General features: G+C 36.0%; 4 protein-coding genes across 6 annotated transcripts; 1 reads left to right on the forward strand and 3 right to left on the reverse strand.

The window, feature by feature from the left end:
• Positions 1–3: 3 nt before the first annotated feature.
• LOC110847579 (sulfhydryl oxidase 1) lies at positions 4–3953 on the reverse strand. Of its 3 annotated transcripts, XM_022094558.2 has the most exons (12): positions 3841–3953; positions 3719–3768; positions 3501–3632; positions 3134–3312; positions 2908–3045; positions 2757–2810; positions 2557–2687; positions 1989–2476; positions 1572–1884; positions 1398–1497; positions 1060–1303; positions 4–984 (listed from the first exon to the last, which is right to left on the reverse strand). In XM_022094558.2, exons 4-12 carry the CDS (start codon positions 3219–3221, stop codon positions 591–593), a joined length of 1950 nt encoding a protein of 649 aa, XP_021950250.1. In that variant the 5' UTR covers positions 3222–3312; positions 3501–3632; positions 3719–3768; positions 3841–3953; the 3' UTR covers positions 4–590. The 3 variants fall into 3 exon arrangements, with proteins under 3 accessions (XP_021950250.1, XP_021950242.1, XP_035707657.1); XM_022094550.2 differs by having other exon boundaries at positions 3719–3953; XM_035851764.1 differs by lacking the exons at positions 3134–3312; positions 3501–3632; positions 3719–3768; positions 3841–3953 and having other exon boundaries at positions 2557–2620; positions 2908–2976.
• Positions 3954–5263: 1310 nt separating this feature from the next.
• LOC110842425 (serine/arginine repetitive matrix protein 1) lies at positions 5264–23225 on the forward strand. Its single transcript, XM_022088170.2, has 8 exons — positions 5264–5510; positions 5589–5942; positions 14783–15488; positions 17282–17877; positions 17950–18178; positions 20990–22389; positions 22501–22636; positions 22728–23225. The coding sequence occupies exons 3-8, from the start codon at positions 15158–15160 to the stop codon at positions 22910–22912; spliced, it is 2877 nt and encodes a 958-aa protein (XP_021943862.1). The 5' UTR covers positions 5264–5510; positions 5589–5942; positions 14783–15157; the 3' UTR covers positions 22913–23225.
• On the reverse strand, positions 18301–20864 carry LOC110842426. The gene is made up of 5 exons (XM_022088171.2): positions 19834–20864; positions 19534–19690; positions 19125–19445; positions 18868–19041; positions 18301–18788 (listed from the first exon to the last, which is right to left on the reverse strand). Exons 1-5 carry the CDS (start codon positions 20630–20632, stop codon positions 18455–18457), a joined length of 1785 nt encoding a protein of 594 aa, XP_021943863.1. The 5' UTR covers positions 20633–20864; the 3' UTR covers positions 18301–18454.
• Positions 23010–24395, reverse strand: LOC110842427 (mediator of RNA polymerase II transcription subunit 22). The gene is made up of 3 exons (XM_022088172.2): positions 24151–24395; positions 23979–24079; positions 23010–23909 (listed from the first exon to the last, which is right to left on the reverse strand). Exons 1-3 carry the CDS (start codon positions 24260–24262, stop codon positions 23691–23693), a joined length of 432 nt encoding a protein of 143 aa, XP_021943864.1. The 5' UTR covers positions 24263–24395; the 3' UTR covers positions 23010–23690.
• Between the last annotated feature and the right edge of the window lie 3 nt (positions 24396–24398).

Raw genomic sequence — 24398 nt, forward strand, 5'->3', positions numbered from 1 at the left:
AACTTGTGTTTAAGCGGTTTATTGAACAATTATTTAAATTGAGGTATCCAATACGCGTGATTTGTCTAGCTATAAACAAATAACTCTCTTTGTTCTTGACTATCAAATCAGTTACCACTCCTACGGAATCAATATAAATATGTCGTCACGTTAAGCATAATTTGGCAATGTTATATCTATCTATCATAAATACTTTGAATATAATCTTCCTTAAACAACCCATATCACAGATTCTGCATAAAATAAAATAGTGCAAAATAATGATATATTATATATCATAATTTATCAGACTCCCTGAAAAATGAGTGAATTTCATATACACGTACCTCATGTAAATAGTCACACAACTCATACAACCTTATGATGTATGTCATTACGTTGACTGGAATTTGGTTTTGCAGTCTAACACACTCCATAAAAGTCTTGCCTGAATTTTTACTGATACTTACTCGACAAAATGTAATATATTCTTACTGATTCAGTCTATTTATATGATATTAGTAGAAGTAGAATGCCGATTGTTCAGATATGTCAATGTTTATAGACTTTTAAATTTGTTATTTTTAAATTAGTTAATGAATTAAGAATTATTATACATTATTTTTTCCAGTATAATGGTGTTTAAGTTTCCTACACATAAAATATGAAATATCGAATCTGGCTCCTTTTCTCATTCTAAAATGAACATAGCCAAAGATAAGCAACAGGGCCACGCTTAAATAGACGATGCAAAACAGCCAATAGTCGGTTCCACTAAAAAATCCAGGCGACTTGTGCCCTCCATCGTTCGTTGCATATAGTCGATCAGGAGAAGATTGTATAGGCTGTAAAGTTCTTTCAGGTTTCGAATACACCGTGAGCAAATGCTGCAGCACCTTTTCTTCATCAAAGATTGTCTCCTTCCCGTAACACTCTGGACATTGTGTCTCACTGGGATATTGAATTTTTGGGTATACAGGATCCTCACTTAATGTGCCCTTCAATCTAGTGTAGCAAGTAAACCGAAAGATAAATATGTAATTAATTGCTCATTTGAAATAATTTAAAACTTTATGGTACCTTAAATTAACTTTATTATGAGCCTTCCAGAGCCACAAGACTTGATCTCGTATCGAAGAAATCATTAATGCACCATCATCAGCGACTAATTTTGTGAAATGACCAGAACACTCTTTACAACCAAAGAATTCTTTCACGTATCCATGTATGGCATCCAATACTGGAAATTGTTGATTTTTTTGAAATGCAACTGCGGCGAGTGTATGAAATAAACTCCACATGCTGCAAGGATAACCTCTTCTGCCTAAATTATTGATTAATAAATTACATTGTTGTTAATTGCTGCAATTGAATTAACAAATGAAAGTACAGATAATATATATATTATTGTGTTTTACCTTGTATGGAGCCCTTGCAGTTGCTCCAAGTCTTAAAGTCGATGTCCCATGGATGCAATTCAACTTCCAACTCGGTTAATTTGTCCATATAAGTTGTATCCTAGTAGTACATATGAATGAATAATAACATTGCAATATTGCATAGATCAATCATATCTGTAATAGTTCACTTACATCAATTTGTTCCATGGGTGCAAGCCATGTGCTCAGCTTCAATAAAAATAGCAAAGTTTCGCGTCGATCTGCAGGAAAAAACTCTGCAAGCGTATGGACATAATTTTTCAGAGCTTGAAGCTTATCTCCCGCAAGTTGCTTGAAAAGACCAACTTCATTCCTTAATGAATTTCTCATTCCGTGAAGAAGGTCCTCAATGCTCACCACACTTATAGTGCTGGGCTCCTCAAGATTATTGGACATTGCATCCTCGTTGATCATCACCTTTGCCTCTGACTTAATATTGTCACGAATATTAGAGGTGGAAGAAAATCTGAATAGATTTAATAGATATATGTACATAGGTATCATGGCGTTGTCATTCAGTACATATCAATTTAGCTCTATCGTTGTTTTTAAATTTGAAGACACACTTACAGGTCGATAGGAATGTTCGCAATGTCCGCCATCATTTTTACCAAGTAATTTGGGATATTTTTATTCTTTGGAAATGGCATACTTCCCGACGAATGATCGCTTTTGACATAACCAGCGGCAGGCCACCCTTCCAACTTGAGTTCAGAGAACAGAGCGTTTTTCTTAGTAAATCGGAATATTATAACGGAAGGGAACTTGCTCATCGTCATTGCAACTTCTTTCGTAACATATGATTCTTCCGGTTCAAAAACTAGAATTGCAATTGAAGGGAGAGCAGTCGGAGATATGGTTTTAGTCTTAATAAACTCCCACAGAGAAGTTGAATCCGACACGGATGGTGTGGTGGAATCTGACATTTGATAGTAGTTGTGCAAATAAGGAATCGTCATGTCAATCATACTTCTCTTCAAATCAGCAACATTTTCTGATCGATCGACTGGATTCCCACGGTAAAAGTCGTCAACTATTTCCTTCTCCTTTGTGATTTTCTATAAGTTGTATTCATGCAATTATTTATGTAAATAAACATTTACTTGTATAATTATAAATGACTGGAATAATTACATACTTTGGTCATTGGAGAGTGAGGGGGAAAAAACCTTATCGATGGATATCCCATGACTTCATACTCTCTGCAAATTGCTACATTATTATCATCAGCACAATCAATGCCAGCAATGACCAGAATATTTTGCCATGCTGTAAATAATTGCATAACTTAAATGATTGCCTACTTAGATAATATTTAGCATATATTTTTAGACGTACGGCTAAGGTCTAAAGCAAATTGTCTCCATTTGGGGGCGAAATGAATGCAGTGACCTACAGTACAGTGACAGTATGAATTATACAACGAAATTCAGTTAATGATAGTAATATCAAGACGTCGTCAAACGTCCATCAGCTAATGACAACTTACCGCACCAGCTAGAATAGAACTCTACTACCCACGCCCTGCTAGAGCCATAAATATGGTCCTTAATCGTTGTAGAGTTTAATATATAAACTTGATCATCGGGCCCATATAGTGGAGCTGCATCGTTACCAAACAAGGCTCCTGAAAAAGATTTGACGACAAAGCCATGTACTCAGTTTCAATAAAAATAGCAAAATTTCACGTCAATCTGTAGGAAAATCATTTTTACCTTGTTCAGTATAGTGTAAAATGCTGCAGATGACAGTAAATAGCAGATACAACGTGCTATAATGTGGAGAACTTAACGAGCCGCCCATGTTGTGATCATTCCAATTTGCAGCTATTTCTCATGAAGTGGTCATCCAAAGCTTTTAGCACCTGTCCAGGTACAAATTCGTATCTTACAACCTACATAAGAAAGAAATTCTTGGAAATATGTATGTTAATTTCCAATTTGACCGTAACACTGATTATTGTAAACAGTGTTTCCTCTATATCTACAAACCTACATGCATCAATTTTCTAGTTAAATCTATAATCAGTTGTAATAATTATTGGAAGAATGCATAATGATAAGCTAATAAAATATCACCTACCAGTCAGGTGAGGGGGATATAAGCAGAACAGCAGCAGATCACCGGTTTTGTCGTATCTTTACTTTTACTTTCTCTCAGTCCGAATTGTATTGTTCTTCTTTGAATGCTTACAGTTCCAGACCAACTAGATAACTGCATATAAATATTACAATAAAGTTAGAATGCAAAACTTTAACCACAGAAAATTACTTCGATACAATTAACCAGTATGTACTAACCACTCATGCTGATTTAGTAAATACTTGCCACCTCTGCCATTTAGTCAGTCCTAAAGTTTACATATTGATACGATTGATGAAGCATGAACAAGTGCAGAAACCAGTAACTTATTGACAAGAACCTGAGTTCATTCACAATTCATTCCACTGTCCATTGTGTGATTCTTATTTAATCACAGGTGTAGAAACGTGGAGGAAGAGGTGTGAATCTACACTACAGATGGTCGTGTTGTTGCTGGTAAAAATGACAATGTGTTGGTCTCCAGCGCCCACGCCCAGGGTCTCCAGCGCCAAAGCGCCCAAGGTGGGTCTATAGCGCCCAAGGGTGTTTAGCGCCCATACGCACAGGGTCTACAGCGCCCAAGTGGTGGAGGGTCTCCAGCGCCCAAGTGGTGGAGGGTCTCCAGCGCCCAAGAGTTTCGCGCCCAAGGTCTCCAACGCCCAAGGGTTTAGCGCGCAAGTGTCTCCAGCGCCCACAGTGTTAGCGCCCAAAGGTCTACAGCGCCCACCGTTATTAAAATTATTAAATATTTTCTTTTATACGATTTTAATGGGAAACGATTCACTACAAAATATTTCAATCTACTTTGTTCAATTTTAGTTTATTTAAATAATTAAGGGAATATGTCTCTATCACAAACTTCTTACATGATGTACTTCATGTCCTACCCCAACGTGTGTAACCTTGGGGCAACGTGAGATTTTATTTTATATTGGGGTATCGTTCGTTTTTTAGCGAGCGAAGCGAGCAGGTTAGGTTAGATCTGCTAGGTAGGGGAAAAGTGTGAAATGATTAGCTGGCTAACCTAGCAGAGCAACCTAGCCTTGCTAGCTAGCTAGCAGAGCAACCTAGCAGAGCTACTTAGCCTTGCTACCTAGCCTAGCTACCTAGCAGAGCTACCTGGTCTAGCTAGCTAGGTAGCTATCTAGGTTAACTAGCTAGCTAGGATAGATACAACCTAGCTAGCTAGTTAACCTAGGTAGCTAGGCCAGATAGCTCTGCTAGGTAGCTAGGCTAGGTAGCAAGGCTAGGTAGCTAGGCTAGGTAGCAAGGCTAGCTAGCTCTGCTAACTAGCTAGGTTAGCTAGTTAAGCATTTCACACTTTTCCCGTACCTATCAGATCTAACCTAACCTGCTCGCTTCGCTCGCTAAAAAACGAACGATAGCCCAATATGAAATAAAATCTCACGTTGCCCCATAAAAATTGTGAGGGTGGATTTGAGTGGGGGTGGGGGTGGAATTATAAATGCCGGGTGAGAAACAATGGTTGTCGGGTTATGCAAGGAGATCTAATAATAATTTTAATAACGGTGGGCGCTGGAGACACTTGCGCGCTAAACCCTTGGGCGTTGGAGACCTTGGGCGCGAAACCCCTGGGCGCTGGAGACCCTCCACCACTTGGGCGCTGTAGACCCTGTGCGTATGGGCGCTAAACACCCTTGGGCGCTATAGACCCACCTTGGGCGCTTTGGCGCTGGAGACCCTGGGCGTGGGCGCTGGAGACCAACACATAAAATGACAGATGTTGTGCGGCGCCGCCTAAAAAAAACAAACAAAATAACCAACCACCAACTAACTGACTGATCCCTGCTTCCTCTTTTGTCTTTTTAAGTTCACTTCCGCTCAACCTAAAAATTCATTCACCTGTGTTCACTAAATTACGAAGAATTCATACGCATTCCGCTAACTATTGGGCTGAATAGCTGGTTGGGCACTGACTTTGTTGAGTGAGCAATGAGTATCAGATTACAAATTGTTATTATTAATGAATTGAGAATCATCTTTACGTAGGTAAGGTTTTACTTTTAAATGTTTGTAGTGAATTCAATACACTGTAATAAAGCATGTACATTTCTGATCTTTTAACAGCCTCTCGAATAAACCCGAAGTGTGGTGAAAGTCCAAACAGTTGTGAAACATTACGGATACAAAATTTCATACTAGGATTTTGAGGTGAATGTGGATTAATAATTACATATTGACAATAATACAAGACTGAAGCTGCCTTCCAACTCCATACAAGCCTTTCAAATCCAGACGTCAAAGAAAACAATTTTCTAGAATAACTCTCTCGTGAGCGAAAGCGATACATCGAATGGCCAATAAGGCTTGTACATAGTTTTACCTCAGTATTTTATTTTGTCTCATGAATCTCAACAAGGGCAAGGACATTTCACAAATCACTGGTACGGATTTAGTCGCCATCATCATTTAAAATTTAAAGTAAGTAAATCTACTTTCTCTACAAAATTCATAAAAATAGAAGGTTGGTTTGTTATAGCGTTTTTTTTACTACCGAGATAAATATACATTTATGACGAATTGGTCCACCCATTTCTTGTTACTCTTGAACAATAAGGAATTTAAAATGGATGAAACTCTTGACTTGATTCTAGGTTTGCATGCATATGACCATTTCTTTCAATTTTATTATTGCAAGGGAAGAAAAAGTTTAGTATTTTCATGGTGTTTTGAAAGCTTAATTAAATCAAAGTAGGACACTTTCCTACCTACCACCACCAACCAAGCCAAGTTGGATTTTATATGTATGGTCGGAGTCGGATGCTATGTTACTTACACTACACACCGACATTAAATTTTAACCCACATTTCACACGCATGCAATATACATTGGTACATATGCATAAAAGTGAACACCAAAATTACAATATTCTCCTGTGTGAGCTGCATGAAGTTTGAGGTCGTAGAATTCATAAGAAATTCCCTGAGAATAATTTTTGTTATCACTCAACCCACACATGTTATCTATAGTCATTAGTGACTTATAGTTTATTAAAGGCAGAGTGCAGTTAATAAAATCATAAAGAATAATAATAACGCTGTTTGTCAACCACACGTGAATTCAATCAATCGTCATTTTGAATGGACTAGATTCATATTGAATTTGTTTTTGTCCCGTTTTTACTATCACCAATTATAGTATGCATTTTTCGCTTTCTTGCTTCACTAGGCTTAATGGTCTGCATATTAAACTACATATTATTTAGTTTACTGTCAGTAATTAGTCGTAGACCACCGCTGGTCTGAAAATGCTAACATAGGAAACGGAAAACGCACACCAAGTTTAATCCAGATATTTTTGTGATTCGTGGAGTTGATAGCCGACCTCTTTATAAACAATATTTGGTGCGGCACATGCACAGATGCGCAAATTCAGCAATTTATCTGCACTGCGAGTTCGTCAAAACGCTCGGTCGAGAGATTAATTTATTAGTTTTATTATTTGGTTCCAACCAAATTATCTTGATAGATTCAGCACCTCCAAACCCTACTAGTTTTTCATTTCTCTCTAACTTTAAAGATTGTAGATATTTGTGCAAACCCACGTCAACTGGAATTTAAAGTGCAAATTAAACCCTGCGAAGAATCTAAAGACGAGTCACACTGATATCTCCACGTCCTAATTAGTTGGCGACCTGTTTAATCTATTCTGTATATTTAGCATGCACTGAGTTGATAACTTACTGAGTCTGATCTTATTCATGAATGAAGTGCTCTAATGCATCTCTTTCGGCTTGTCTATGTCACTTTTAAAGTAGCTAATATTTACTGCTGCTTAAATATGCAAAATATTCTCCTCATAAAGTCATGCAGCTATGCGTTCTTGTATGCACTGATAAAACTTTAGTATACTTGTATTCTTATAGAGTTGTCAAATATATAAATAAGAATGATCCCGTCTCAGTCACACTCTTGTCTATTTCAAGTTCAAAGGGCATTTTTGTGTAGCCTACTGAATTCATTGTCAATCTCGTTTGTTTGCTGTGTTTCCCGTTTCCTGTGCATTGTTGATAATGGTTAAGAAAACGGATGTACAAAAAATAGATTGCAACAGCTCTATGTACATATTTAACTTGCCTCAGTCAGTGGATCAAATTAGGTGGATTTGTGACAATTACAGCTTTGATATGTCCTTTCCTTGCGATATGCGTATCTTCATATGGTGCTAGAAGGAATACGTTTTGAGGAGGAAATTGTATTTCTGGTTTAGGGATTCGTGCTGGTTTAGTTGAGATGAGGTAATTGTAATTACACCCTGATTTCCTTACACTTTATATATCTTATCTCCGATCACGTTGCTGTTGTCCAAATGATGTCAAGCCATGTTTAGACGTAGTCATAATTACGTATGTCATATTACTATCTACCCATGATGATAAGATGCCAGAAATCAAAAGAAGTTTGTAGAATAATTTTCGAAAAATTTTATTCAAGCTTTCGATGTAAAGTAAAACTCATGTCATCATCATCAGGAATATTGTTGAAAATAATTTTCTGAATACAGTTCAATTATATAATGTAAGTTGCAGGTATGTTTTCTGAATTATTTGTTTATTCAAAAGATGATTCACTTACTTTTCACTTATGAGCATTCTGGCGGACCCACATCATGATACCTAATAAAGAGATAACTTAATGACATGGCAATCTCATGGCTTCTTTCAAAGCTTAATAATTTTTGTGCCACCACAATTGGGTTGATTTATTAATTTAAAATCAAGTCACTCATACACACATATTCTATCATGAATCATTATCGAAATTCATAATAGGAATTTCTTATCAAGTGTCTGCACGCCACAAGTTGGAGCATATTAAAGTATCCTAATTATTACATTTCGGAAGCATAAGTTTGGAAAGCTGGTACTAAAATACACTATACACTAAACACTATACACAAACTACCATAATATTACAAATGATAACGCCTCATTTAAGACGAAACAAAAACTTTGTACAATTCGATCTACCCACACTCACAACACACACACGTGAGTCATTCAAAATCGTCAATTTGCTTTGAAAAGTCTCATCCTTCTATTTAACGAATTGCACGAATCCCAGTCAACTCTCTCGTGATCACAGATTTACCTCTAACTTAATGAATTTGTACATTTATTTGTATGTCTTCGTCTTTGCCACGATTCAATTGTAGGAAATTGCTCGTAGCGTATTCTGCCAATCATTTATTTTGCAAGGAAAGTTTTTCTCTAAAAAAGCGAAAATATCTTTTTACCTACACACATGCCTCACATGATCACTTTTATGGTCGTGAAAGCTTAATTGTCTTTAAGATATCTATTCTACTTTCTGTAGCTCTTTAATACTTGAGTTTTGTTTCAAAGCAAGTCTTATATTTAAATCATAGACCTCATTTGTCCTCTTTCAGTTTAATGAAACCAAGTGAAACGGTATTTGTCGCTTTATTAAATTGTTTTATTTTGATTCCTTGGGTTAGAAGACTAATTCAAACTTGGTTATTATTTCCTGTTGCACAAATGATGTCTGGGAGAGAGTCGATCAATCAACTTTATTTCTTATTTATAAATTTGGGTTTGATTTTGTATATTGGTAATTACCAATATACAGATCATCAAAAAATCAAATATACATGTATATTTGTATACAAGTATGCATAGATATGTATTACATATGTATACGTGTTATAAACAATTATTAATCCTTCATTTTAATTTTAGTTGTTCCATGTATTTTGGGCAATACCAATCTTTCCACAGTTGACAGTTCTAAATAATGCATACATGCACACACAAGTTTATAGTACCTTATAAACTGTGTGTTACATCTTAATAGTCCTAGTTCCAAATTCCCTCAAGATTAACTGCATCAATCGTCCACCGTGTAAAGTATCATCATTTTAAAATTAAAGCATGCAACATAAATTTAAATTCTCTGAGCCAAATGCAAAATATTTCAACCGAGACTTGCTGACCGTCATTTCTTTCCCTTCTTCTAAGAAAAAAAGATCGTCTCACTCAGAATGCATACTCCACATCGTAAAATGCAAACCAATGCCAGCCTGACTTGCTTGTGCTATACCCACAGAATGACTCGGTTTGTGCTGATTCTTAAATTTTTTGTCACGGCTGTGGCTAAAGACCATGTGAATCAGCTTGGGCTACTAAACTGGACTAATGAACTTCATTAAACGCTTAAATATGTTAAGTTTACCAAGCTATTCTAAAAAATTGCAGCTCATCCCAACTTCTCACAACTTCTGCTGCATTATGCCTCAGTCTTAAGCTTATAGTTAGTTATAGTATGCACAAGAATATTGAATTTTGAACTATTGAACTCAAACTACCCTCAATTATGGTATCACTGACTTATGCAAAACTTTTTATAGATCCAGGGTTTGGGCATCTCCGAATGTGCGTACTAATGATGCATATATCGTAGTATCATAATGCATGGAATTTGAAAATGTACATACTGTACGTACAGCAGATATAGAAAATAAAGACCACCACTTCCTACTGATTACTGCTCACAAACTTTGTGGTAACAAAGCAGTAATGACAATTTAAGTAGGTCAGATAATAAATGGATACAAGACTTTTGAACCGATAAGTTGCTATCAATTTGATTGATTTAATTTAATACTAATAATAAAGATACATAAATATGATATCTGTAATCCAATTTAAGTTCACCCTTTACATAAATGTAAATTTACATATAATCAGAAAGTCTTATAAAATTACTCTGTTGTATATGAGACTATTGAGCAACACTAAGGATAAGTGAACCCGTACAAAATGAAAAATGATCGTTGCTAGAACCGCATGATGAAATACTAAGTCTTGAGCAAATCATGAATGAATCAACTAAAGTTTCCTTAATCCAGTACTAGTAGCATATCTTACTAATCCCATGCATTGAACAATTCTTATGTGCGTACGTACATATGTATACTCTCAATCTATTGTAATTCTGTTACATTATTAGCTAAAAGCACACACAGTTGTAAAATTCCGTTCTTGGTTTCGTTTAAGCGTAAAGAATTTGATGACATGAAATTAACTGTCATTATCTGGTAAAAAAGATAAGTTGGAATATTTCTGTGTGAATAGGCTGGTTGATCATTGAATCAATTAAACTGTGATTTTACGGGTGCATGATATGATTGTTTGGTTATGCGGTTTGGGTTTCTGTTTTCAGCTTCCCACAATGCCCAAAATCACTAGTAGTGATTTATATAGATATGTACTTTTGTAGGTGGAATATTTGTATTTCGTACATATGTTTAGATACAGTTTGGCCTTTCTTACATAATATTTCAGATCTGGGTTTGGAATTTTGGAATGGTTATGGTTAATAGAAAGTAAATGAAATTGTTGTTTTCAGCGTCACTTAATTTGTACCTCAGTCAGCGTAGTATTGTTGTACCTGTGATCGTTGCATTTTTACTATTGCTTATTACTTTACTATACTTTACATGTTGGCTCAAAATTACGATTTCGTATGTGGTTGTTGATATTAAAATTCTTTATGAAAACGTTCTATTGTAGATTAAAGTTAAATTTAACCTCAATACATATGTATGCAACTCTAATTGCGAGTCCTGTATTAATCAATTTTGCTTGACATTACAATTTGACTTTATCCATTGCATCCATTGTATAAGATTTTCTCACTAAAGTTTTAACTTGAGAAATGAATTGGGTGTCTTTAGTTTATAGTCTCTAGAATTTTTTAGGACAAAAAGGTCAGACGGAGGTGCAACTAATTCCGATAATTCCGACAATGAGAAGTGTGTTCTTACTATGCATACATACTCCCTTGTGCCAGTTCTTCAATATGTTTAATATGTGATGTTTCTGCACTGCAACACGATTAATGTTCATTATTTTGAATAAAAGTAGAATTATTATCTAACTATTTATATAGAGATATATTTCGAGAGTCGAGTACTTTAGATAGATGCATGTCCATTTTGAGCAACTCCTACATAATATGCATACATGTAGTATATAGTTTAATATATATACCATTTGGGAAAAGCATGCACATTTCGTTTCGTAAAGCAATGCCCATTATGTATTTTTATGGGTATAAAGCAATGTTGGCAGAAGTTCTGTACATGTCTTTGTATTGTTTAGTTGATCAGTTTTGTGAAATAGAATTGTAGCGTGGACTCAGTTTTTGGAGATATGATGTAATCTGTAACGTATTTGAATTTTGAAATACACAAGTTTACACTCATTACATTATGTAATTATTTCATTACATTTAAAGCCAACTAAATCAGTATAATAATATGTCATCGATGTTTGCTACTAAAACTGTTTAGTATGTTCGTTCTCACTTTCGAATATAACTAATACGGTGATTGTAAATATCCATAATTTGCTCAAAATGTTTTCCGTGCAACTGTTACAACCGTCTTTGGTTGTTAGATTTAAAATATCTTAAATCTTAAGATAAGGGTTGGACTTTATTCCACACATTTAATTGCCTTTCTTCTCATCTCTTTTCTCCATATCATATGACAATTCAACTTGAGAAATTTTATATTTCAAAGGGTTTACAGAAATTATGCAAGGATACATATTTTAAATACTCGCATGTTTGTATTATTTATTACTAATTACGCTATAATTAGATTTTAAAATATCACCTGTGCGTAGTTCTATTTGCTTCATTATTTTTGTATCACTGCAAGTTAGCAAAAACCATATCATTGTTAAGATCAGTTGAGTTTTTCTTTAAAACTTGTGCAAGTGAACGGCACCACGAATAAACAGGAAATGCATCAATTGAACTAGGGCAATAATTTTATTTTAGATTCTATTGTATCATTCCTGCTATCCTTACATTGAAAGTAGGATTTAAAAAGTGTTTGCGTAATGCTACTTTCATAATAAAACTCGAAACTCAAAATTATGAAGAGTTGTGGTTCAGTTCCATTAACTCTACGTTTATGAAAATGGACATGGAACACTAGCCATACAACGGCTTTACGATTTTCCTGCATAAAATGGACAAGGTATTAACGGTAAGCATACGTCCTGATAAAAGACCTCATCTGATCCGAATAATCATAACGATTCTCTCTATAACCCTTGCTCAAAACGGCTTTTCAGTTTAACGTCAATAAACCACGTATTTTTAAACTTGTATTTTCAAATCTTATTGATTTTGACACCAATGCGTCTGATTGTCTGGGGTCGAGTTTATCCACAATAATGAGATATACTAAATAATTTGTTGATAGTTGGATTGTGAGTACGTAAATAAATAAATAAAAAGGTCTCATGCATACTGATGTTGAGCAAGTAGTGAATTGGCTGACAACGAATAGCGTACTACTTTCTTCTGCATATTAAACACTATCAAATTTAACCACAAATGTAACTGAATAACTTGTAAAACTCACTGAACGGCGTTCAGTGAACGCAGGCAATAGCTGCAAGAAGTGGAATGCAAAGTTTTATTATTATTATTATTTCCTTTCAACTTTATACCCCAGTTACTTTATCAGGAAGTAACATGGATATAGACAGATCAGCCTGTCTGCAGTAGTAGTAATTCCTAATTTTTGCAATTATGTATATGTGGTTCGGTGCATAAATGAATCTCACATCTTCTTGTGTTTTTTTTAATTCTGGGCATCCACTCCTAACCCGTTTTAATTTTGAAAATTATTAAACAGTTAGTAATATGGTTTTACAGGAATAAAGCTAACCTTGTGTTTTAAAACCTGAGCTATTAATCGCATAGGTGTAAATTCAAAAGTTCCATTTTTTTCCAGCATGTATTTTTATTTTTAACCTAATTTGGCTTTGAGTCTTAATTCCTAAATTTAACGAATCAACTGATTTGTTTGTAGCCAGCAATTAATTGTTTTTAATTGTTTAGAATACAAGTAAAAGCTATAACAAATAACTGCCCGTTGATAGATAATGTTGATTGAGGTTGAGTCAAATGAGTCAATCTCGTGATGGAATTAATCTTGACGGCCGTGCTGACTAATGCCGGTTAATTATAATTACTTAAAAGTCGTTCAACTATAATTAAAGCTACTATTCATACACATCCGCTGGGCTAAAATTATTGTTAACGAAATGAAGTATCAGTTATACCGAATACTTATGTGCATACCACAGTGCATACCCACCTGAGTTGTAAAAATGAATCACCGCTTGTTTGGTTGTAGCAAATTCGTGCGTCGATGCCACACAAAAGTCTATCGTGAATCCGGGTGTCATTATTGGTGTAATTTAATCTGTCAGTCATCGGTTCTGATGTCGTAAATTGTTGATAACATGATATCAGCTGCCGTTGTCCTACCTTGTGATAGTGATTAGTCAGTGTCCGTTTTGCATAAATAAAACTACTCCTGAAAGTTTTCCGCTAATGTTACAATTAATAATCATTGTAATTAGGAAGTTTTAACTATGATTTTGAATTTAAAACTAAATTATTCAGCTGTAAACTATTGACATTTTGAAATTTTGATGCGTTGGATGTTGTATGTATTCAATATTAGACCAAAATTTAAGAGTATATGCAACATAATGCCTTTCAGATGATATTGCGATGCGATAATATGATTACTACCAATGAAAGGTCATAATTCACACTTTACTTCAAATTGTGTTGTCCATCCTGCTCTATACTCATTATGGTTAGGTTACACTACTTTCATTTTGTTTAAGCGTAAAGCATGTAATTTAGTTTTTAGTAGTGGGTCGTCATCAACTTTATCCAGGTCTGTGACTTTATCATTATATTGACTTTAGCTCTTTTGCAACATGATATGATGAATATGATGATACCATTTTATTAATGGAGTGGTGAACACTGAGATAAGTAAGATAATGGCAATAAACGGGGCCATGATAATTCATTAGTGTTTGAACATGCAGCTTTCAAGTAGTTTCTTGTAGTTATTCCATGTACGTATCTATATATATACATACGTACACAAATATATGCTGTGCAAGATATGCATGAAGCATGATGTGAAATTCAATATACCACCCTGCCCTGCCCTGCATCCATGGAACGTTAACTAACGGGCAGAGTATGAATAAATAAATGGTGATGTGTGCGTCTAAAATAAAGCAGAGCAGAGTCGTGATACAAAAGATAGCCTGGCTGGACATTATTACGCAAGTTGGAGGGTTTACAGTATCATATACCAAGTTTAATGTATATTTGGGCAAATTGAGAGTAATTTATATGAATTAATCTCGTCAACCAACATGACAGGAATTTGAATTTGTTATTTGCAGTGTCCATGTATGCAGTTCATCAACAGGTCTCGTCGCAAGAGCTACTACTACTGACTTACTACGACTGCATACATACATACTTGACCGTTTTTGGAGTTTTCAAGAGTTGAACTTGCATAGTAGTAAAGTCCATCCAGTACTCTTCCCTGTGATCAATTTAAAACTGCAACAAGTATTATTGTACCGAGTTTGCTACCTAATGTTCGAAGAACAGACGCGTGTGTGACAATAGATTACAGATAACAGAGTCTGACTAAGCAAAAACTCAGCTATAATAAATTGCAACCATTGACCACGCTGTACATCTACATATACGTGCATACCACCCCACCAGCACAACCTTTGTGATAATAATCACGTGACAAAGAGACAAAAATGGGATCATCAGCTACTCCCCCATGGATGTCAGAACTTGCAGCACGGAATCATAAAATACTCCGGAATATTATATGGCATTCGTCCGACTCTTATTTCAATGGGGACGAGGCAGATGGGGAAGATGTCCACCCTGCTGAAGGTAATGAGTCAGTGCCTACTTCAAAAACGGGAGGAAATCATAAAAAACAGGTTGTTGAACCAAAATCCACATCCATCCGAATGAATGTGACACAGCATCACACAACAAGTGGGAGAACAACGATGGCAGCCGTGGTTCAAGAACAAATGCACAAAACGAAGGCTGCTAATAAACGGAAAACCAGCACCGGTAAGTTGTATTGTATTTTTACGCGCAGTGGACCATAGGAAGATAATAATGTCTGCCGCTAGCTGCTAGTATTATCATTATTATTATGAGTATCAAATCACGAGTAAAGTAGAACTACACAGATATAACGTAAGCTTAGCATAACGGTTTAGCAATATTTTTTCTTATTCGTAGATGTATCCATCTAAAGTACGTATCACTCACAATTTGCAAATTATATGGATTTTTAAAACCCATGAATCAGCTCAATTGCTTAGGACAGTATGCTGGTTGATTTTTTTTATTCTTGATCATAAACCCAAAAGTTTTGCCGACACTGTGGTAGAAAACAATACTAAAACCATCATGGGTTATTGAGATCTCTTACGGCAGGTAATAGGGACGTGTTATTTTATGGCGAACCAATATGTTTGATGAAAATTGCAGTTGCTAAAAACTGACAAAGTTCCATGAAGCCATCGCATACGTATTATTATTTCCTCTGTCTCACAGTGTGCCTGTCCATTTTCTTTCCCACAACACATTGGCTTCACAACCCTCCTTTTACCTGTAATTAGGGTACTACATTACATACTATTTATTCGATGCTGCTCGTAGTATAGGTTGGGATTGGAAGGGTTGAGCAAGTAAATCCTCCCAGTTGTTGGAGTGGATGATGGCGACAACAGTGACGACGACAAGTGCTTCCTCTCTCCATTCCATTCTACTATCTACTTTATAGGCTCTCACCAAAAAGTTTATTTCGATATTGCCTTCGTTGTTGTTATTACTTACCTTTATTCCGAATTGATTCTCATTCAATTGCATACCCACATCATCATCATTACATGAAAAATAAGTAGAGAGCCCAGTGAGCATTGGGTTGTACTACAACAAGTGCAGTTATTTAGTTATAAGCGTCTTCCTTTGCCATCACCATGAGAGAATCATGCAACATTTCTTGCAGTTTATAAGTTGGATTTTTTAGTTGGGTCAAACTATTGACTACCAAAACGAACTGTTTTTCTCCCCTTGAGGATTTATACATGCATCAATTTTGCTAGTGGTTTTACTGTGATGAGATGATGTATACACACTCATTCCCACTCTGTTTAACGTATCCTGCTCTTGATTCTTAAGAAATAATCTGTTTCATGTGTATATGTAAGTATCCACGAGTTGAGGGAGTTGATCCTTTCAGCTTCGGTCTGGTTACTTGTCCCCTTTCCTGTGAGCTGTATTATTAACAAGTAGTGTCGTTGTCGTCGTCGTCGTGTCTTTAATTCGCTGTCGTTTTTGTTTGTGATTCTAAACCAGTCAGTCATTTCAACTCAACAGCACAACAACTGTTGCATGCATGTTACACCAAATAGAAATGTGAAATTGTGGATTGTTTATTTGTGCAAGCAAACTTTTTCTTAATTCTTGGAACAACAGTTATAGATTATGAAGAGACCATGTAAATCTTGTTTATTTTTCGCTTTATAACTTCCCACCCCCACTCTCATTTAGTTTTCACAGAAAAATTCAAACGTTATACCTAAACTAAAAGTACATTATTAGTGAATTAGTGGTGTGTTTACACAAGTTTTGTTTATTAGAGTAATAAGAGAGAGAGAGGATCGAGTGATATAAACCAAAACTACTTGCTGCTAAGTACTGTTTAAATAAGTTAAATAATACTGAAAATAGCATACGAATAGAACTAAAATACATATGTGGCGTGTGATGTGATATCATCTAAGTCGGTGGTTAAAGACAGTGTGGTTGTAATACGAGTGGTTTAATCTTGTGAACCTTGATTATGTTAATAGAAAAGTCGAGCCCAATTCGGGAGGACGGTGGCGGATTTATGGACGATGTGAATAATTCAAAGTCGAGACAATACCTGAGAAACGGGGAGGAGGAGAGCATTCTGGAGTATGGGCCTGGAATTGTACGAAAACTACGGTCGCGATATCAAAGCCTGGCTTTGCGTCAGTACAGCACCAGACCTAGTTTGCGGAGATCAACCAGTCTCGAAAACATTATTGATCTTGACACATCTGCTGGGGAGGGGATTATTAGCAATCATCGTGATTCTTCCAGCCCAACTCCATTTAGCCAAAATTACACAAATAAAAAGACCTCGTCGTCGGATAACAAAGGGCGAGATGATAAGGATGGTGGTGATGATTATCAGCACCATACTGAAGGTGGAACATCTACTGCCGAGATGACCAAATCCAAGTCAGCTACGGTTGTCCTCGAAAATAGAAGCAATAGTCAAATGTATGAAAAGAAACCCCCAGGACCAAGGGGACGGGCGGCCGTTTCAGAGCGAAGGGACCGCATGAGACGAGCTCGTTCTGTGGATACTCTGCAACGTACTAAACACGAGGAGGAAATTTTGGAAAAATTTAAGGCTGTGGTTAGTGATAGAAATATTGAGTTTTTGTGGTTTCGTGATTTGTGCTTGAAAATTTTCTCGTCTTTTTTTTAGGTTTTACCGAAAGAGGAAATTGTGATTATTGAAGTTTCTAGACCACGAGCCAATCTAAATGGATTAGGAGGATTGTCGAATAACGCATATTATCTGCCCACTGCCGCTGGAGATAAAGCTTATCCAACTCAGCTTTATATTAGTCCAGACCGAACTGCTGCTGGATTAACGTCTGAAAGTGAGCATCGACGATCCAGAAGCTTTGTTTCCCCTGAACATGAGTTACCTCGTAAGTTTTTTATTTTATTTTATTTGAACATTTATACCAGTAAAATGCAAATGGTTGATACAAATTCTAAAAGTTTTATCTATGAGTGACTGATGAGAATAATTCATATTATGTTCCTCTAATTATAGCTCATGATATTGTTCGGTTAGCGCTTTTGCTTTTATTCATGACAACAAGTTCGTAAATTTTTAATAGTTAGATAATAATAGCACCGAAGAAATTAATTTAATAATAATATGTGAGCTATTAAATATCGTACATAAGAATGACAAACAATTAATCACATAGTTTTACGACGAACACTTTCCGGTTACGTTCAGTCTTTTCATCACACGGGTCAGTCTCTTGATTTGGATTAGCGCCATTAGGATTAGTTTCGGTTGACGATTCAGAACGGTCAAGCACTTTCGTGACAACCTTGATGAGATCCGACACTGTAGGGACTCTGTTATACTCGACGCCGTCGTCGTCATCATCACTACTTGACTCTTCATCTTGCACTGATTCCTTCCTGAATATGTCGAAGTTGGGCTCAGTTCCTTGATCCAAGTTTCCGTCTTCCTCCATCTTAAACGTCACAGGAAAAAAGCACGGAACGTCTTCATTTGAACTGCAAATTATACATAATTAGATTACACATTGATATATCACATATTGAAAGATTATGTATTATCAAAATGTATGCATACCTTTGTCGTCCTCTCTGCACCAGAAGTAATCGGTTCGCATTTTTTGCGTCTTGTTGCTTCTTCTTCCACGATTTCAAACGCAGTTGTAATTTGCAGTTCTCCTCCGTCAGGTTAGAGTTCTCCACCGTCAGGTTAGAGTTCTCCGCCGTAAGGATTGAAAGCTTATCAGTAAACCTAAAATACAAGTATTTATGAAATAAGCATACTGATTTGAATTATGCATTTCCAATCATCATGACAATTGTAAAATTACTAACCCAATGTCCATTTCACACATCTCGCCCCTAACTTTCTCCAAATCTCGTCTCGCCAAAATCAGCTCCTCCTTGTCGTCTAACTGAAAAGTTACGACTGGTCCAAGCCAATGGTCATTAACTGACCGTAAGGCGGCTCGGAGTTGTTCCAAATACTTCGAGAGCCACACGTAACATTCCTTAGGTTTGATGGAACAGATAGATCCAGTTTCGTTGCGCGTAAAGGATTTGAGCTGTCCTGCAGCCCACTTTGATGTTGCCACCATTCCTGGCACCTCAAACGCCTCCTCTGAGTCGAAGAAATACCCCTTCTTGAATAGAATTCTGTGGAATAAAAACAGCATTTATTAAATTGATATACATAAAACTTGAAACTGCAGAATACCAATACAACAATTAATATTATACCCACCTATCTGTACAGCCCTTATTCTTGTAGCGGACAAGAATTTTCCATTTGTTTTTTGTTGCTATTTTGGAATCCTCCTCATTCAGCCCAAAATACACTTCCACGATTTCGAAAGTCACCCCGTCTCGCCATATGTATCCAAAAATCTTCTTAGAAGTCACTACAAACAAAACAAATTATCATAGATAAGTAATTTGTTCATTCCATCATATCATTTTGTATATATAATTTCATATTTTAACATAATTAAGAGATTACTAGTTTTAATCATGATATCTTATTATTATTAATATTATTACTTACCCTGTTCAGTTTCTGTAAGTGGAACGTATGAAATATCTGAGGTCTTATCCTCAGACTTGTAGCCCCACCCAGCCTTATGACGTGGTCCATTCACTTCATCGAAAACGACTGGCGTCTTAAGTCGATCAGGTTCAAGTTTTTGAAACTGTTGTTTCGTCAACTTCAGATAGTATTCACTTTTTATTATGACGCTTGGCACAACTTTGTCACCCGGATTTGCTTTATACCGACGGTAGTTTTCGAGACTTATCTCTGCAGGTGAAAGTTGCGCCGTCTTCACTTCCGCTTTTTTGGTTGTATCCTCTGAATGTGTTTCGTCAACATGTCTTTTAAGGTTGGATTTGATTAAACTTTCAAATGGACAGTATGGGCAATGTAAATTTTCCCTCCCACTATGATAGTTATTTTTATGTGTTGTTAAACCAGCATGATTCGGGAATTTTTTGTCACATTCAGGACATTTGATTTTATATACGGCGTCGTAATGTTCACGTCGCAAATGAAGAGTTAGAGCATTCTGTTTTTCAAAAGTCGCAGTACAGAACTTACATTTAATTTTTCGTTTAGCTTTTGAATTTTCTTGCTGACTACTGACACATTTGTTTGTTTTCATATGCTGCGTTAATACGAATTTAGAGTCGAACTTATTATTGCACATATTGCACACAAACTTTCCACGATTCTCATGACTTCTTCTCATATGAACCTTTAATGTCCCTACCGATTTGTACTTTCTATCACACAAACTGCACTTCAGTTCTCCTCCGGCACGATTGTTATTTTTTAAAGCGTTATCCATCTTGTCACTATTTGTATCACCACGGCACTTTAAACTTGACTTGATAACTTACACCGGAGAAACTGTTCATCTATCGTCTATCAACTACCTACACTGAACTAAGACTAGTTAATATTGCGTATCGTCTTTTTTTTTGCAAGTAATTAAAATTTAAGAGCGACTACATTGATAAGAGAGTGAGAGAACGGAGAAGAAGTGACGACTGGAAAAGTAAATAACGTTGGGAGTTTAGTTTCCCTCCGTTACTGCTTACCCCCCACGATGGAGTGTTAATCGGATTGAATTTTAGGCTCATGTGCTAATGCCATTTCAACATGTTTGTTTGTACATAATTATATGTGCACTTGTTTATTTCAGAGATACCCTCGAACATTGTTCGGGAAACTGCCAGGATTTTTGAAAAGAATACAACTAACAAACGAGTTGGTCACGCCCTGAGATTGACCCACTCATCTATCAATTCCTCCAACCCAAGTTCTCCAACCCCTCCGCCCCAAAAAGTACCTACTTCTACTTCCATTACTACCACCACCATGGCACAGGGGGTGCAAAGTATTTCTGAGAATAAGATACCCGTTTCTTCTGGGTACAACATTACTAATGCAAAGCCACCATTATTAAAACAAATTGGGATAATCAAACCCACTCTCAGCCACTCGATAAATGGTGATCAAGGTTCATTATATAGGACCAGTGAATCAAAATCAAATAATAACATCCTGTCCCCTATTCTGAGTCCTACTCAACAACCTTACAAGCTATTTCTTCAACAACATTCATCTAAACCTCCATTAAGTCCAAAACCTCTTTTCACATCCTCTCCAAAACCACCTCAGAGTCCACAGGTGGTTGAATCCCCAACTTCTCCAATTATTACAAGTCATCCGTCGCCGGCAAGTTATTCTATGATGCGGCAACAATCCTCATCCAACTCTCACCCTGTCCCCACTAAGAATGTTGAAATTTCTTCATTTTCACCAATTAATAGGGTGAGCAATGATGAATCAGCATCATCGTCCAGGGATTCTGTTGGTGATAAAGTCCTGCTGGTATCAAGCAAAGAAAAGGAAAAGGAACTGCCATCTAGCTTTAGACAACCATTGAAGCACATTCCCAATAGTTTTACAATAGACGCCAATGCAAAAGAAATCGTACCCGCATCTGTTCCACTTGCAAAATCTAAAAAATCTAGTCCTAATAATTTGTCATCCATGAATGGTACGAAATTCAGGTCCACTTCTCCAACGACTGTCACTCCACCTGAACCAAAAAATGTAAAGGCTGCATTACCTTCAAAGTTGAATGAGCCTTCCCCAGTTTGCAATTTGAACGTCAAGAGTCATGAAAGACAGAAATCACCGTCCCCTCAACCTCACCATCACCACCAACAGCAAAAGGCAAATAATAATATCCCACCGGTTGCTCCGCCACCTGTACCACAAAGGAAAGTTGTTGAAGAATCTAATTCCAATAATGCATCCCAACTTAGGGTCCATCAAAAGCAAAAGTCAAATCAAGGAGGAAACTCGCCAATGGTATTCAATTTTACAACCAGATCATCTGTCCCTGACTATATTGAAGACGATGGACTTCACAAAGGAAGGCTAACTTTGTCTGGAACAGTTACTGATGAATCGGCGGATGACATTGACTCAACAACTGACTTCCAATTTGATGCCAAGCTGATTTTTGTTGTGGGTGGAAATGTGATAATCAACGGAAAGAGTTCAATTCAAAAGAGACCGAAATCAACAAAGGTAAATTAATGCATTGTAATTAGTTACAATAGTTGATTCTATGCATATGCATGCTTAATACATATATATGTATCTACATACTGTTAGAATACTAACTTTTGTTTTTAATAGATGAACATCTCTTTCAATGAGGAGGCAATAACCACGTATGAATACCCATCAGAGTTGTCCTTGTTGGTTGATGATGATTCCAATGAGAAAGACATGCTGGGTCATAAAGGCCCAAGCGTTATCAACAATTCTGGAAGTAATTTGATTAATACAACATTTGCTGTGTTATCTATGTATGGCTATTAACAACAATAAGCTAAATGCCTGGTTTTATTTTTATTACAAAGGTGGACTGAGTAGTTATACTTCCAAACTTGCGAATAATGACTATCAACTGGGAAATTTTGACGCCCCTTCTCCGAAAAAGACAGAAATTAAAAAAAGTGAAACAGAATTAATTGAGGATTATTTGAAACCGGATTCTGAAGACACAACTTGGAGTAATGAAATAACAGCAGATATCCTGTTTTAATTTATTATTTGTATTATAATCTAATTCGAGTCGAAATTCGCAACTGCCTTAGTCCAGTGTCCCTCTGATTAGTTAGTGATTCAAATCTTGCCTCTTCAATATCGACAATACTTTCCATTTTGAGCATAAAAATTATTTCCAAGTTTTACTTATTAATTTATATACCAAAAGGTATTACATTATAATATATTCATTCCACTCACTCAAGGCCAAGGCTCAATAAGTTACGTGATAAATTCTTGAGTAATGCAAAGTGTCTGTAAAATCCTTGCACAGTATAAGTAAATACCATTAATTATTATGAACAGAACAATACCTAGTGTCTTAAGAAAGTTTACATGTGTGTACGCAAACATAAAAATGTAGTATTTATCTATGAATGAGGATGTTTTTCTACAGGCGATTACAGACATATACGTTCGGGAACAAATGTTTTTCATTCCAATTATGATAATGCAAACAGCATTATTGGACTGCTACTTACGCTCGCTCTTTCCTACAGCACTTATACAAACTGTGGTCTTTGCCACGAATAGCAAATTAGCATAATTTGACGATACAATTTGTAGGTTAAATATGACCATTCATAATTATTTTAAAATCGACTGTGAAGTATTATTTAATCGAACAAGTTACAATATTATTGATTTGAAATAAATCGAAACATAGTCATTATTATTTATGGAAGGCCTTAATGTATTTCATCAGACAAGAATAATTAATAAATACTTTAAATATCGATGCAGTTGTTTATGTTCATTATGTAAAAAATAAGAATCTATTTGAATGCAGAGGAATAATATTCCTCTTCAAGGTCAAACAAGTCTCCAGAAATGTCGTCCCTTAACGTCATTAATTTACGATCACACTCAGTCTGCTTCTGCTTAAAAAGGTGACTTTGCTGAACAATTGCATCGTTTACAGATGGAAAATCATTCAATATCAAGTATTGTTTAATGTCGGTGACCAATTTCATTAATGATTCTCCAGCTCGTACCTATCGTTATTAAGAAATCAGCATTTTCCAGTCAACCCATTGATTATATTATCACAATCAATAACTTGCCATATTTGCGGCTCTAACGGTCATCTCAAAATGATCCTCATCGGCTTGTGTGGCTCGAGAAACTTGACCTTCATTTTCCATCTTTGCCAACTTTACTATTTCTAGAAGGCAATCAAGTTCATTAATGCATAATCAGTTAAATTGAAAATATACGTAATTTAAATTTATATACCTCCGAAATTATCTACCATTGACTTGACGTTGTCTTTCAGCCTTTTGTTGTATGCTTTAAGGAGAGCTTCCTTCCCCTGTGGAAGGGGACGTTGACCAGATGGTTGGGCCATCCTCCAGATCTGGTAAAATTCCTTCAAATTGCAACTAATAATACTAATAACTTACAATGTAAAGTATTTTTATTTGTTGTGATTTCTTGCTACATCGGCTGATTATTTTCAACACATTCATATATACGAAGTGCGA

Source organism: Folsomia candida, unplaced genomic scaffold (assembly GCF_002217175.1).
Source record: "Folsomia candida strain VU population unplaced genomic scaffold, ASM221717v1 Fcan01_Sc001, whole genome shotgun sequence".
NCBI lineage: Eukaryota > Metazoa > Arthropoda > Collembola > Entomobryomorpha > Isotomidae > Folsomia > Folsomia candida.

Coding starts and splice junctions, on each gene's coding strand:
- LOC110842426 (XM_022088171.2), bottom strand. CDS start 20,632: ATGGATAACGCTTTAAAAAATAACAATCGTGCCGGAGGAGAACTGAAG. Junction 19,042..19,124: donor ATGTGTGAAATGGACATTGG/GTTAGTAATTTT, acceptor CTTGTATTTTAG/GTTTACTGATAAGCTTTCAA. Junction 18,789..18,867: donor GTGCAGAGAGGACGACAAAG/GTATGCATACAT, acceptor TATAATTTGCAG/TTCAAATGAAGACGTTCCGT.
- LOC110842425 (XM_022088170.2), top strand. CDS start 15,158: ATGGGATCATCAGCTACTCCCCCATGGATGTCAGAACTTGCAGCACGG. Junction 15,489..17,281: donor TAAACGGAAAACCAGCACCG/GTAAGTTGTATT, acceptor TTATGTTAATAG/AAAAGTCGAGCCCAATTCGG. Junction 22,390..22,500: donor AGAGACCGAAATCAACAAAG/GTAAATTAATGC, acceptor TGTTTTTAATAG/ATGAACATCTCTTTCAATGA.
- LOC110847579 (XM_022094558.2), bottom strand. CDS start 3,221: ATGGGCGGCTCGTTAAGTTCTCCACATTATAGCACGTTGTATCTGCTA. Junction 1,498..1,571: donor CACCCATGGAACAAATTGAT/GTAAGTGAACTA, acceptor ATGTACTACTAG/GATACAACTTATATGGACAA. Junction 985..1,059: donor CATAATAAAGTTAATTTAAG/GTACCATAAAGT, acceptor TTGCTACACTAG/ATTGAAGGGCACATTAAGTG.
- LOC110842427 (XM_022088172.2), bottom strand. CDS start 24,262: ATGGCCCAACCATCTGGTCAACGTCCCCTTCCACAGGGGAAGGAAGCT. Junction 24,080..24,150: donor AATGGTAGATAATTTCGGAG/GTATATAAATTT, acceptor ATTGCCTTCTAG/AAATAGTAAAGTTGGCAAAG. Junction 23,910..23,978: donor CCGTTAGAGCCGCAAATATG/GCAAGTTATTGA, acceptor TAATAACGATAG/GTACGAGCTGGAGAATCATT.